The 16,616-nt window shown below is 33.1% G+C and overlaps 1 protein-coding gene across 5 annotated transcripts in view; it reads right to left on the bottom strand.

The window, feature by feature from the left end:
* PTBP2 (polypyrimidine tract binding protein 2) overlaps positions 1 to 16,616 on the bottom strand; it is a 70,075-nt gene that overhangs the window by 39,453 nt on the left and 14,006 nt on the right. For all 5 annotated transcript variants that reach the window (XM_079105480.1, XM_079105481.1, XM_079105483.1 and 2 more), the window contains exon 3: positions 10,693 to 10,768. In XM_079105480.1, coding sequence (XP_078961606.1) covers positions 10,693 to 10,768 — 76 coding nt within the window. The remainder of the gene's footprint in view (positions 1 to 10,692; positions 10,769 to 16,616) is intronic.

Genomic DNA, 16,616 nt, shown 5'->3' with positions numbered 1-16,616 from the left:
AAAAGAGAACAACTATAACAAACAAATAAGAGTTTGAACTTTAGGGCCATTGTTAAGTAAATCATTAGTTGAACAAAAGCACTGGGATACCTAGACAATCTTGGGACCAAGATGGCTACTAGTGTCAGGTATGGATAGCTTATATAATGCAGTTACACTAAACAAAGGGATGATTCACATTCTGAGGGAATGGAACAAGAGATTTCATCACACTACTCATTTTTTACTTCTAAAAATTTCTGTTTAATATTTTCAACTAAGGCCCATGGCAGGTAATAAAGCTATAGAAAGCAAAACTGCATGAGTGGGGACTAATGTGCACAAAAAACTTGAAAAAAATGGGTTGATAAAAATCAGAGAGTTCATAATTTTACCTGAGAAATTACACATTGTTCAACTTGGAAAATGTTCTACTAAACAACAGGTTGGAAGAAGGTAATGCAATAAAAATGATTATGTAGTCAATCTATACATTATGGCTTATCCACTCTCCTAATTTGTTAGTATCACTACACAATCTACCTATTTAAATATTTTGCAATTATTAATATCAATATACTATAAATTACTCATGAACTTAGTCACTAAACTGTAAAGTAAACTAGTATTTCAATCAACAAATTATTTACTTGTCTTCATTCCAAAGCTCACAAAAAGTAAAAATTCATTAAAGATGCCGATAAAATAGGCTAGGTTTTATGAATAACTGTCTGAAAAGACTTGCACTTTATCCACTATACCAAAGCCCTCATTAATTATCTTCTAGGCACTCAAGAATAATTGACATTTGAGACTCTAACTAGAATTAAGGACACACAGCCCACACAGCCTCCCCAGCCTTTTTTTTTTTTTTGGCAGTGTGGCAGGTACTGGGGATTGGGGATTGAAACCAGGGTCACTTAGCCACATCCCTGGCCCTTTTTATTTTTTGAGAAAGTGTCTCCATTCAGAAACATATATGTATACTCTACTTTGTATAAAATTTTAAGTAATTCATCATACTCCCCCCAAACATTCAATATCTATAACAATAAAATGTACATTCAACAATTATCAATAAAATTCTAAGAATTCCTTGATCTCTTTCTTCAAAATTCATTTACATACTGATTCTTTAAACATTTACTAAGTATCAGGATGTGCTTAGCATTGCTTTAGGCCAGATACATAAGATGAATACAATTTCTGTAGTAGGAGAGGTGCACTAACTGGTACATAAACCAAATAATTTCTTATAACAATAAGTGCTATAAATCAATGAAAACAGAGATATATGACTAAAAGTGATTTCTCTGAGGACTGAGAGAAGATGGTGGTAATGATTTTATTCTATGTTTACAGAATGTATCACTAGGAGATAAGATGTGAACTTGTTTTATGTCAAGCTATACTTAAACGTCATTATTTTACTAAGAGTTTCACCTGGGCATATATACTTGAATGGCTAACCAATGTATTTAGTAATTACCCTATGTTGCCTTTTGTATAAGAAAAGTAGTGAGCACTCCTTTCTGAGTATATTATTCTGAAAATCTTGGCTTGCTAGCTCTTCTACACTCCAGAAATATGAATAACTAAAGGAAGCTATTCACACCTCCTTTCATTACTGAGGAAAATTTGTACACACACAGGCTCCCAAACTTTCTATTTTATAGTATTTTATCTAAAGATTAATCATTGGGTCTGTTTAAAGTTAAAGTAGGGAATCAAAACATACAGACATCTTAAAACATATAATAGGCACATATACATATTCTCATATAGGACTAAGGCTTCAACAAATAGTCTCAAACACAGAAAATACATACTTTATTTTTCTTCACTAGTTTGAATAGTAAGAACAAACACTTCATAAGCTAAGCCCCATGAATTATGGTTTCAGGATACCCAAAATAGCAACTTTCAGTTCCTCTTGCTTTGGTCTGTCCTCTTCTCTCTGGGAGTAAGTCAAGGGGTGGCGGGGGGTGGGGGGAGCAACAACAAAGTTACTACCTATCATTATTCCCGTAGGAAAAAAGGCTTCTCCTTTCAAATGATTTTGAGAATAAAATCCCCAAAATGCAAAACCTGCCTAAATCTATTATAAGAATAATTATTGCTTTGGATTTGTGTTGCATATTTTCTTGGCAGAGGATGTTGGGCAGCAGTAAAATGACTTAATACATGAAGGTAGGATACTACTGACAAAGAATAAGATAAAAGTCTCAGTTCTTGGAAAAAATACAGAAAAGGTGCAATTTTCTTTTGCAATAATAATTAACATTCAAAAAGTTAACCACAAGTTGTGCAATTTACAACTCTTAAGATTGCTGTTATTATGACCCATTAATCCCATTTATAGGTAAAAGCCAGTTAAATGCTCAATTACTAACACCAGTAACTAAGTGGTAAAGACAGATGTAGTAGAAAAAGTATTAAAGCTCAGAGAGCATGATGCCATAGCCTATGCTCTAACTACTACACTGCAGAAGAATCCAAAAGACAAATTTCACATTACATATGATAACCTAAAGAGATCTTTCCTTTTCTCCCAAAGACCAAGCCAGCTACCAGGTAGTCATTAACATTCTTCACACTATCTGATATTCTCTCAGTTTACAGTTTCAAGAGGATAGCTACCAAGTATTCATATGCTAGTACTATGAAAGTCTTTGTTTTAAATAATTGATACCATAACAATGTGAAACTGGAAAATGAGAATTCTTAAGAAAAAAGCAAAAGAAAATAAATGACCCTGAGCTTATGAAAAAAATCTACGCTATCTACTACCCTGTAAGAGAAAAAAGATTTAGGTCTTTCTGGATTTCAGATCTATGATTCCTAAGAAAAACAGAATAATTTAGACTTCTGAGCACAATCCTTTCTCTTCCATTCTCCTGGTGAACCCAGAATATTTTTTTGGGAATGTAAAACTTGTTACTAATTCAAATGATTATTGGACTTCATGCTCAATTAACAAGGAATATAGTAATGTTTTTACTTATGCATATAAGTTACACATACAAAGTAATAATCTTCAAGTATAACATTTTCCACATATCACCCAGTTCTTTTAAAGATGCATGCTCAGGGAGGGTGTTTATCTACTTCAAATCCTAAAATGAACATCTTCACCTTTGATCCATCCATCACTTATTTCCTAACTGGCCTTTGTTTTCCACTGGCTTTTACCTTCAGTTTCAACATCAATAGGTACTGCCAAGACCCTAAGTACTTTGTTAAATCACTACACCCATGGGTGACCAAGGTACTGTTAATTAACCTTCTCTTCCTTCCTGAATCTGTTCTCATAGCACCTCTAACAATTTCCACTTCTCATTCTCTTACTTTTCCTAACTCATTTCATATCTGCTTAGAACATTTTGCTGAAAACCCTAAAGATTGTTGCAGTTTCCCAAACTATTAGTCCTAAAATCTTCCTATCTTTACCTGCTTATTATAAATACTTCAGCACCTAAGCCTCAAAAATCACCTTCTCATTTAATCTGTATATCTATTATTTTAGTCTCATTCACCAACATGGTTTCAGTTGCACAAAAATATAAAACACTTCAAAACTTGACTTCATCTGTACTTTTTCTAGAAAAGGTATTTGAAAACATATTTCCCACCTACACACTATTCTTAGGTTACAACCAAAAAATTCTGATGTATTTTCATTTTCATCCAGTCAGAAATAAACGTTTTTATATCTTCTTTCATCCATGAATTGTTTGGAATTGTGTAATTTCTAAATATATGGTACTTTTAATGCCATTATAATCAGAAACTATATAAGCTTTTCAATTATTTGAAATTTACTGAGTTACCTTATGGTCCAATATATGTTCTATCATGGTGAATATACCTGAAAAGTTATTTTGCAGTCACTGTGTATAGTTTTATAAATGTGAGTTAATCCAAGGAGACCAAGCATTGTTCAAATTCTCTACTCTTTTTTATTTGGGCAAAGGTATCTAATTGTTATCAATCACTATAAAGAATGTTCAAAAATAAGCAACTAGGAATGCTGATTTCTTAGCTTCTTTCTAGTTTCTGCAGTTCTATTATTATTAGCATAGAAATTAGGAAATGTTTGGATTTTTGATAAACTGATACTTTGAGCAGTTTGAAACATGCAATTTATATTTAGTAATACTCCATGTCCTGAATTTCACTGTCTCATATTAATAAAAGCACAACTTTTCTGTGCTATTTGCAAGGAATGTAACTTTCATCATTTTAGTTTTAAACCTCTATCCTTGCATTTCAACCTGTCTCTAGTAGAGACAGAATAGGTATGTTTCTTAATCCAGTCTGACAAACTCTGCTTTTTAATTAGACTGCTTAGACTAGTAGAATTCAAAAGAAGTAATGCAACCCATAAAAGTAAACTTTAAGGCTTTAGTTTTTAAAGCAATTTTACGATTCACAGCAAAATCAAGAGAGCAACACCTTTTACAACCATACATTCTTTACAAGAGTGGTGCATTCCTGACCACTGATGAACCCACATTGACACATCATAATTACACAAAGCCCACAGTGCAGTTTAGAGTACATTCTTAGTACCATACATTCTTGATTTTGGACAAATGCATGATATGCCATCATCAAAGTATCACATTTTCACTGTCCTAAAAATGTTCTGTGCTTCACCTGTCCCCCTAAGCCCCAAACCTTAACAACTACTTACCTTTTTTAAACTGTCTCCATAATTCTGCCTTTTCCAGAATGTCAAAGAGTTAGAATTATATGGTACGTAGACTTTTCATTTTGGCTTTTCGCTAGGTAATATGCACTTAAGGTTTCTCTGTTTTTTTTTTTTTTCTAATTATCTGTACAAAAGTTTTTAAATCAACGTGTCTTGATTTTCCAAAATAGAATCTAACAAAAACTTATTGAACAAGGACAAACACAGATATGGGTGTATTTTCTTCATGTCTTTTCATGGCTTGATAGCCTATTTCCTTTTAACACTGAATACGATTCCACTGTCTGAATGTACCATACTTTATCCATTTACTGCATAATTTCTACATTATATGGTAAAGGTATGTTTAGTTTTGTAAGAGAACACCAAATAGTTTTTCCTAAATTTTCCACTTGGCATTTCTACCAGCAATAAGAATTCCTGTTGGTCCAAATCATTGCCAGCATCCAGTGGTGTCAATATTCAGAACGTTGGCCATTCTAATATGTGTGTATATATTTAAAGTGTAGAATTTGACAAATTTTGACACATGTATGGATTCATAACATTACAACGGAATACAGTTGGCTCTCTGGATCAAAAATTCCACATCAGATGATTAAATCAACTATGATTTAAAGTGAAAAATTTTGAGAAAATTCTAAAATGCAAAACTTGTATTTGCTAGGCACCGACAATTACACCAAATCTACACAAAAGCAGTAATGTATAGGCAATGAGTTAGATATTATCAATAATCTAGACAAGACAATGTACACTGCTGGATGTGTGTAGATTATATACAAATACTGTGACATTAAACGTAAAAGGATATAAGCAATTCTGGTGGGTTGAGGGAGGACCTATAACTAATCTCCCCACAGACACCAAGATATGACTGTGTATATATTCATCATTCCTAAGTTTCCTTGTGCCCCCTTGCCACCCTACTCCCCACTACCCTTTCCCATTCTCAATACTCCTCACAAACACCAATTTGCTTTAGTTCAAATTTCCCAGTTTCAAATTAATATAATCACACAAGATGATTTTATCCCATATTTTTCATAATGTAATTTGGAACCTGTCTATCCATTCTCTGGTGATGGACACTTGGATTGTTTCAGTTTTGGGTTATTACAAATAAAGCTGCTATGAACATTCATGTACAAGTTTTTAAATTAACATATCTTTATCATTTTTCTTAGGTAAATGCCTAGCAAACAGGAGTATCACAGAGAAAGCATATTATTTAACTTTTTAAGAAATGGACAAATTGTTATTCAAAGTAGTTCTACAATTTTAAACTCCTCCATCAACATTATGAGTGTCACAGTGCCTCTGCCTTCTTTCCAACACTTGATATGGTCAGTCCTTTTTAAATTTTAGTCATTCTGATAGATATGCAATGTTACCTAGTTGTAGCTTTAATCTACATTTACCTAAAGAGTAACAAGACATCATGTATCATTTTCATGTGCTATGTCTCAAAATCTCTTCTTGCTGAAACCATCTGTGCAAATATTTTGGCCAATTGGTTAAATTAGGTTGTTAGTCATGTTACTGGGTTTTCTTATTCTGAATTTAAGTATAAATTCTGGATGTAAGTCCTTTATCAACTACATGCTATGTATAAAGGTACTGCCACCTGATGACTTATCTTTTCATTTTTCTTAAGTATCTTTTGAAAAACAAAAATGTCAAGTACCACTGTGTGTTTTTTTTAAATAGATTAAAAAAATAGTACTTTTAGAGTCATGTCTAAGAAATTTCTTCCTTACACAAAGTCACACCTTCAATATGTTCTCATCTATAAGTTTTATGATTTTAGGTATTACTTTTAGGTCATGGGCCATCTGAAATTAACTTTTATATGAACTAGAAGATACAGATCCTGGTTTTTTTGGGGGGAGGCATATGACTATACCCAACTTTTTCAGCATTCAAATAGTCTAAATTTTCTCTACAGAATTGATTTTGCATCTTTATAAAAAAATCATTTGTCCATAATTGCATGATTTACTTCTGCACTCTCTCGATTTTGTTCCATTGCCTTATTCATCTTCCTTTGCACCAACACAATGTTTTGATTACTGTAATTTTAACAGTAATTCTTGAAAGTCAGGCAGTCAATGTTCCAATTTTTTCACTACTGGCTTTTCAGTATCTATACTTTTTATTATTTTTAAGAGACAATACATGGAAATTTTAATATGCAACCTTAAGTCATCGGAATCTTCCTATGAGGGTCAATACTGTATTCATAAAACATAAGGTTTACCACTAAAATTCCCTTTATCTTTATTTTTGGATGTTGTCAAATGCACATTTGTTATACGTAATAGGCTCCAAACTACAAAGTTTTCACTTATATAATATACATAAACACAAATAAATTGAGACAGAGTTTTGTTTCGTCTTCTTTTTTTAACTAACATTTTTACCATTACCAACACTCCTCACTACCTTCCTGCAGCTCTGCAATGCCATTCTTCTTAGTCTGAAGATGTCAGCTTTTCTTTTAGTACAGGTATTGATTTCCAGTTAGATGTCTTTTTCCTAGCTGTTTTTAGGATTTGCTCTTTATCATTAGTTTTCAATATTTTGACTATTATGTAGCTAAGTATGCTTCTATTCATCTACATGTGAGGTTTACGGAGTTTCTTAGAACTATACTGTTGATATTTCTTCTACAATTTTAGAAGTATCCTACTTCTGTGCACACACATATAAAATATACTTTTTATAAAATACACTTCTTTGCCCTGTTTTCTGAACACACATATACGCACATACATGCAAAATACACATTTTTGGCCCTATTTTGTCTATCATCTCTGGAACTCCAATTACATATATATGTTAAGAATGGTTGGTTGTCCACAGGTATATTTTTCCCTCTTTGGAAAAATACTGAATAAATTATATCCATCTGAATTCAAGTTCACCAACCTTTCTTCTTTTGTCCCCATTCCATTAATCCCAACCAGTAAATTTTTCTTTTCAAATTTTCTAGTTTTCCATTAGACTTTTTCTATATGCTTTCTTCACACTTCTCAACAAATTCCTCTGTTCACTCATTATGTCAAAGTTTTCCTTTATAGTTTGAAAATATAGACCTTGATTGCTAATTCTAATATCTAGGTCATTATAAAAATCTGCTCCTACTACATGTTTCTTCTCTGGTTTATGGGTTTTACTTTTCTGCTTTTTCACAACTTGTATCTTTTTTGGGGGGGGAGGTACCAGGGATTGAACTCAGGGGCATTCAACCACTAAGCCACATCCCTAGCCATATTTTTAGTGTTTTATTTAGACAGGGTCTCACTGAGTTGCTTAGCGCCTGGCTTTTGCTGTTTTTGGCTTTGAACTCGCAATCCTCCTGCCTCAACCTCCCAAGCTGCTGGGATTACAGGTGTGTGCCATAGCATCTGGCTACCACTTGTATTTTTTGATGGTATGCTACTAATATTACAGATGATAGTTGTAAGACTGAATCACATTGTCTTCCATGAACAGTGCTGTTTTATTTTGGCAGGCAACTAAATTACTGATGAATCCTTCACATCCTGTCAGGTTAGACTTTCAAGTTTCTTAGATGAATGGCACTTCCTAGAATATGATTCTTTAATGTCATGGGTTTGCTGAATTCTAAACTGGGTGCTTAAGTTACTCTGCAAGGTGTTGCATTCTAAAACTCCAATGTTTCAGAACACTGTTCAAACCTACAGAATCACCATTTAGCTCTAAGCCCTACAGCAGGCAATTTCTGATAGACTTAGTGAAGTTTCAACCCATACACATGCAACCTAGCCACTGTCCAAAATTATAAGTGAACTACACCAAATTCTGCCCACTGCCCAATGCTTAAAAACTCTTGACAATTTCTTTTCTTCTGGACCCTTTCCCACAAATCTCAGATGTTTGATCCCCTTTGAATTTCAATCTCAATCTCTTCAGTGAGATCTCTATGCTTTACTGAGGCTCCACTTCCCTATGCTAAAGCAGTATTCATTCCAAAGTAGAAAGTGAGAAAGATCTTAAGATTCTCCTCATGAGTATCCCTTCACTCAAGACAGTAATCTTGTGCTTTTACTGATCAATTTCAGACACTAGGTGTCCGAAATGTTTTCTTCTGTTATACAGTTTTTGGTTTGAAGGGTCCACTGGAAAAAAAAGAGGCCAAGGCTGCTATCACTTACCCTCTCAGAGTCCTGAATATTAACTTTTAAAACATTCAAATGGTATTACATATTGTGTGAAAAAAAAAATGACAAAGCAGAGTTGCAGATAGTTGAGTCTATTTCTTCAATTATTTGCACATGACACTTTGGTTAACTAAATCATGGCCTTGTGGTTTCTGCTTTGTAATCACTGCACAGAAAAATTAGTAATAATATGTATTGACAAATTCAGTGTCATACCACCATATCTATATTTGATTCAATATTTCATTATAATTTTTAGTTACCTGAACTGTCAGGAATGGGCATGTATATGTCAAAGTATTATGTATAGACAGGCTACCTGAAGGAAATTAAAATGTCCTCTAGTCTTTCATGATTTTTTTTAAAATTTTCTTCACAGCATTTTTTTTATTTTTATAGACTGCATTTTGATTCGTTGTACACAAACGGGGTACATCTTTTCGCTTCTGTGGTTGTGCACAATGTAGATTCATACCATTCGTGTAATCATACATGTACATAGGATAATGATGTCTGTCTCATTCCACCATTTTTCATATTTTATGATTATTTTACTACCTAATATAATTAATTCTTCAAGTCATTTAGGAAGGAATACAGAAAAAAATGAACTTTGGTTTTAGATATACAATGTGAGATGTAGGGATACAAGGTAAATTCAATTCAATAAACAGATTAAAAATTTGGTCTTTCAATCATAAAACTAAGGTCTAGAAATTTATTTACATTTGTTTACAAGACAGACATTAAAACAATCAACAATATTATTTCAGACATAGAATTTAGGAAAAACTCTAAATATTAAATAAATCATCTTAAATTTCCAACTAGACAACCAAAGGGAAATCAATTCAAAGAATTAAGTATTGGTACAGCAAAGAAAACAGTACAATGTCACAAAAAGAAAACAATGAATTGTTTGGTCTTTATTTACATTTCAGACTTTAGGCTTTGTGGAATGAAGAAAAAAACACTTCATAACAGATGACACACAAACACAAAAAATAAAAATGCAAGAAGAATGTAAAAGGGGCACATAAGATTATAACATGGAAGAGAAAAGGAGGAAAGGTAATAGTTTTGTGATTAAAAAAGAAAAAAAGCAATCAAGAGCCAGGAGCAGTGACAAATGTCTTTACTCCCAGTTATTGAGGAAGCTGAGAGGCTAAGGCAGGAGGGAGGCTCACTTAAGCCTATTGTGTTCTAGGCTGACATGGGCAACATAACAAGACTTCAGCTCAATAAGTAAATAAATAAATAATTGATAATTTTAAGGTGATCTCAACACAATAATATGATGAATGATACAACAGAGTGATAGATATGTTAATTACCCTGATTTAACTAACACACTGTACATATTTAAATAACTATGTAAATTTAAAAATTTTTAATTAAAAAAATTAAATCATGATGCAGTCAAAAACAATAAATAAATCTGTTAAGGACTTTAGGTATGGCTATGTGATAGAATGCTTGCCTAGCGTGTGCAAGGACTCATGTTCAATTTCTAGGACTACAGGAAAAAAAGGGAGACATAATTTTTAAAAAAGCAATCACTTAAAAGTTACTTGCCTATCAAGTCACCAACTTCAGAATTTCTGACTTGGAACATAAGTACTCTAATACACTTTTCTCTAAAACATTTCAACAGAGTTTTTAAAAATTAAAAGAACATACTCAAGTAAAATTTCCTTTAAAATGTTTTAACACAGCATTTCAAAATAAAGACTAAGTACAGAATAAATTTTAATTTTAACATTCTACTCCATAAAACATCAAATGATAGGCTATTAAGAAAGTAACACTTACCTGTAACAACCATGCCACTCATATTAGAGTTTGGACTACTGAGAACACTGCCTGAGAGTAGTTCGTCAGATCCTCTCTATAAAAACAAAAACAAATTAACATAAGACATCTATAAATATTAAAATATGAATCTGAAAATATCACTTATCTGTAATTCTTCAAATATTCATTTTTAAAATGTTAAATAGTACATTATTGGCAATCGTTAGAAAATTTTAATCCTTTAAGAAAATTAAAACTTAACTTCATCCCTCTATTCATGAATCTATTCTTTTGAACATCATCAACACCAAAAATACTTAGGTATAAGCAACAATGACTGAAATGACACTGAAAACAAAAGCAAAATCTATGGAATGAGAAATTTCTTTCTGTGAAAATTAAAAAGAAACTGAATCATGTCCTTAAATACTTTAAGGAAAAGGTTATAGATTTTTATGTTCGGAAACTGCACAGTGGTTCAAACCTGCCAGTGATGTTTCAACTACTTTGAAAAATCCTTGCATTTATAAAAACATCCATGAATAGAATATAAAGTAGCTAACTCAACTGTTTTTGTATGTATGTATTACATACAAGGGTATTAATAAAAATTAAACTAATTCTGGCTGATTAAATAATCAGCACAAAGAAGTTAAATGCAACCATCATAATGAAAAAAAGTTTAAAAGACAGTTTATCAAAACATTTTAAAAAGTTCAAAAAAATCAAACTAGCCCTGAAATTTATACAAATTTGTATTTAAACTCATATGCTATATCAGAACATGAATATTTAAATTTTAAAATTTTTAAATTTTTTTTTAAAAAAGATACTTAGGTTATGTCCCTTAAGTGTTTTCAAAGCCTTCTACTTAGCCACAAATTGCTCATTAAAAAAAAAAAAAAAAAAAAAAAAAACAAGGAGAAAAATATAGTTTCAAGCCACATTAATACCATATTTACACCAACTTTAATTTCAATAAAAGTATGGAAGATCTGTCATGGCATAGTTAGTGTTTATAGGATATGATGAGCAGATAAGCAGAAATGGATATGATAGGAATTTTCAAAGTACAGTCCCTAAGACCAGCAGTAGACTCAGAAGCTTCCTGGCAATGTATATATGCCAAGTCTAACCCAGACCTACTAAATAAACTCTGAGGGTGGGAACCAGCAACCCAAATACACAAAATCTCCAGGTGTTTTTGATATTAAATACATATTTTACATGCATAAATATATATTATAATCAAATATGGTTATAGTACCATAAAAATTTTAAAATGTTGCTTATATTTCTTTATATTTTCATGAAACATACCTCTTTATGCAGCCTGGTTCATTACCAAAAAATTTTAAAATGTTGCCTATATTTATGTTTTCATGACAAGTATTTAACATATTGTTAAGAACTGAATTCTGGAGTTCAGTTCCATTTATTAACTATGTAACTCTATTTAACCATTCTAAGCCTTAAATTCTTCATTTACAACGTCTACATCAGAGCCCTTAGAATTAAATGTGATAATACACAAATAAGTGATTACCAGGCAGAGTGCCTGACCCCCATCAGGAGTGTTCACTAAAACATTCACAAGTATCGATCAAGTACAAGGTCCACACATATCTGTTAACTAATGCTATGGTTTGAATAACTATCCCCCAAAAGGCCATTGTAGTAAAGGCTTGGTCCCCAGTCTATGGCACTATTCGGAGGTGGTTGAATCTTTAGGAGGTGGGGCCTAATGAGAGATATTCTGGTCATTTTGAGCATTCCTTTGGGTATACCAGGGCCCCAGATTCTTTTCTTCCTCTCTTTCAATTTCCAGTCATAAGATGAATGGACCTCTACCACTGTGTTCTGCTGCTATTATATACTGTACCACCACAGACCCAAACCAAGGGGACCAAATGGTCATGTACTGAAACTTCCAAACTGTGAGCCAAAATAAATCTTTTATTTTTAAGTTGATTTACCTCAGGCATTTGTTACATAGTAACAGAAAGGTGAATACCACAATTAAATAGTAAAGGAATATTATTATTAAAACCTGCTACATATTATAATACCTCTTATTTGGGGAAAGGGGAGTGTTCCAAGACCTCCAGTGGATTTCTGAAACCTCAGGCAGTACTGAACCCTGCATGTATTACCATTTTTCCTATTTGCTCTATAGCACTGCCACATGATACTAGTTAGTCTGCCCTTATACGCTTTATGCTCTAAAGCTTCCTTTGCATCACTACCCTTGCACTATGGAACCATTATTTAGTAAAATAAGAGTTACATGAACCCACCAAGCACTGTAATACCACAACAGACCATCTGATATCTGTCATTTGAGATGGTTACTAAGGGGCTAATGGGCAAGCAGTATATACAATGTGGATAGGCTAGACAAAAGGATGATTCATGTTCCCAGGCAGGATGAAGCAGCATGAGATTTTATAACACTGCTCAGAATAGCACATAATTTAAAACTGATGAATTATTTCTGAAATATTCATTTAATATTTTCAAACTGAGGTTAACAGAAGGTAAATGAAACCACACAAAGTGAAATCATGGATAAAGGAGAATAAATGTATTTTGGGGAGGCCTTCTTTCTTGGATCAAATAAATGAAAACAAGTTAACCATAAGCAAAGCATAGAAAGTATCTTACACAGAGCAAAATCAATCCTTCCGTTAATCAACAAAACTTCAGATCAAATTTTTGTTTTCGTTTTTGTTTTTTTGGTACAAGGGCTTGAGCATGGGGTGCTTAACTACTGAGCCACAATCCTCAGGCCTTTTTTAAAATTATTTTTAATTTTGAGACAAGGTCTTGCTAAGTTGCTTAGGGCCTCACTGGGCTTACTGGAATGCTGACATAGTGCCCAGTGAGATCAGATATACTTTAAAAAAAAGAGGAAAAAAAAGAAAAAATTCTACAGAGAACCTTAATACTTTCTTCACCTAAACAAAAGTCATGACCCCTTAAACGGTCTTCAATATCTTCATCACCTTAGTTTTCAAAAAACACCCTCTCCCTGTTTCAAAATCATATTTGAGTTCTTATTCAAATTTAAATTTTCAGTATATTGTTCTTTACTGTTGTGAATGAAAACTTTCCAACCTAGTGAATCACAAGTAATTCTGTAGATGATGGGTTCAGGAAATCTTAAGTCTACTGGAGTAAAGAAAGCTTCTAATTCTAACTTAAGGTATGCAGAATGCTCTTTGCCTCCTTTCTGTAATGAATCTTTAAGCATGGCAAGAACTTCTTCACTTTTTAAAAATAGTGTGGTCATTTTTCTTCCTTAAAAGATTTCATACCTGCTGTTAAGACAGTACATTTAATAGGTATCATAACTGAATCAGAAGGCTATCAAATTATTTACAATTTTGAGAATTTACAAAAATGAGTATTTTTATAAATTATATTTTCATAAAAAAAGGTACTTATATTTGCCTTTCCATTGAGTAAAAAGGTTTACCATTATGCCCAAAAGTACTGTGCAGTACTAATCAATGTTAACATTACCACACCAAAGGAAAATTTTACATCAAATTTCTCAGTCTAGTTGTTTACCTTGGAATATAGCCAAAATGACTGGTAGAACAAATGAAATTAGTAATGAACTTGGAATCAAAATCTCTACTAAAAATATGTACTCTTGAAAAATTTTAATTCATCTAAGAAAGAAGTCAGTTGATTTATATTCAACTAAAAAATAAAAGTTAAGACTGGCACAGATGTCTTGGCAAATAAATTTAATCCTCCTGTGTAATATCAATGACCATTTAAAAAAAGAAAAAAAAATAGCATCCCACAGAAACAATTAGGACAATGTACACAGAAGATCAAATCTATGTGGTCAATCAGTAAGGTTTAAAAACTACAAAACTAGGTAAAGATCAGAGACTATTTGGCATTAATTTCAGTGACAAAATTTTGTTTTTTCTTCTCATGGTTACTGGATATTTCTGTTCATCTTAATAGCTCAATCCAACTCTCATCTATCACTCCCAAGTAGAAGAGCTATCAGGCTGCAAGAAGGCAAATTAAGAACTGTAGGCTGAAGCTTGTAAGAGTCCCCAGGTCATGCCAAGATTCAGAACAGAGATCTGGTCAAAAGCTTTCTCTTCTGGAGATGACTGCCTAGGGAATCATGTCAAAAAGATGTGGATAAAGGACAGGAATATCAAGTTCCTAAGGCAAACTACATTCTCAGAGAAGGAAGGTACATGCCCATGTAAGTGTTTGTGGTCTCAAACAGGGCAAGGAAATGAATAGGTAAGAAGGAGTGTGCTACCTATCAGAGGCTGGGAAAGAACTAATTCATAAACTATTAAAAATACACAAAACAATCATACACTAAAGAGGATCAATGAAACCAAAAGCTGATTAAAAATAACAAAGAGGAACCTCCAGGGAGAATAACTAAAGGGGGGAAAAACCAGCACAATTAATATATCATCAGACCAAGCAGTCAAAAACAAAAGCTTCAAGATTAGTGAAATAACAAGATGAAAGAAACTTGGTCTGGTGAATTAACATTATGGAGTAGACTGCTATCTCGTCTTACACCAGGTCTTTTCTCCTGAAAGAAATAAAATACTTGTCTATTTATGCCACTATTTAGCTATGTTCTGCTATTCTGTAGCTTAGCCTTTATCCTAAGATATACATATACTTACACACACACACAAATAACACACACACATATATATAACATGTATGGGGTTGTCTGGGGTGGATAGGGGTGGCACTCTGGATTTTAAGTTAATTGCCTAACTATGGTGGGGTGGGGGGTTGAGGGATGGATCCTACTCAATATGCAAAGGAAAGATAATTTTGGAGTAACAAATGTAAAAAGAAGCCGGGCACGGTGGTGAACACCTATAATCCCAGTGGTTCAGGAGGCTGAGGCAGGAGGTTTGAGAGTTCAAAGCCAGTCTCAGCAAAATCAAGGCGCTAAGCAATTCAGTGAGACCCATCTCTAAATAAAATACAAAATAAGGCTGAGGATATGGCTCAGTGGCCAAGTGCCTGTGAATTCGATCCCTGGTACCCAGAAAAAGAAAAAAAAAAAGTAAAAAAAAAAAAATCTTCAAAAAAAAATTTAGTATATATCTTTTGAAGCTCTTTGTATTGTAAAGACTTTAAGATGGAAAGGAAGTAAACATAAAAGGAAATACTGATAAATTCCTCCATAAAGTAGCCACAAAAATCTCTATTAAGAAACTGTATGGTAGCCAGGTGTGGTGGTGTATGCCTGTAATCCCAGTGGCCAGGGAGGATGAGGTAGGGGCATCGAAAGTTCAAAGCCAGCCTCAGCAACTTAACAAGGCCTTAAGCAACTTAATAAGACCATGTCTCAAAATAAAAAATAAAAAAGCAACCCTGGTTCAATTTTTGATACACAAAAGAAAAGAAACCATATGGTAAAAACAACAGAAAACCTAAAAATTGCAATTAAGGATTGTGTGATATTGTGAAATATATACTTGGGCTTCATCACCATTTCCTGGCATACAAACTCCTAAAATACTTAGAATCCCCAAAATGGTAGTATCTTTATGTGAATGAATTCACCAATTGCTGGCAGCCTCTGGTAACTTGTGGGGTGGTGGTGGTTAATAACTGAAGACAACTAAGGAAGGATTAGAGGGCTGGGCTTTCTGTCTCACCCTATAATCTCCAGGGAGGGAAGAGGTGGTATTAGTTAAACTGATCACTAGTGGTCAAAGATATAACTTGTGTGCTTATGTTATGAAGTCTCCATAAAACTCCAAAGGTAGGGTCCATAGAGTTTCCAAATAGCTAAATATGTGGAGGTTCCTGGAGGGTGGCACACCCGAGAGGGCACAGAATCTCTCTACACCCCTTCTCTCATAATTGGCCTTACACATCTCTTCATCCTATCCTTTGTAAAAATCCTTTATAATAAACCAGTA

The sequence above is a fragment of the Sciurus vulgaris genome, assembly GCF_902686455.1.
Source record: "Sciurus vulgaris genome assembly, chromosome: 1".
Taxonomy (NCBI): Eukaryota; Metazoa; Chordata; class Mammalia; order Rodentia; family Sciuridae; genus Sciurus; species Sciurus vulgaris.
This window is presented reverse-complemented; position numbering and strand designations above follow the sequence as displayed.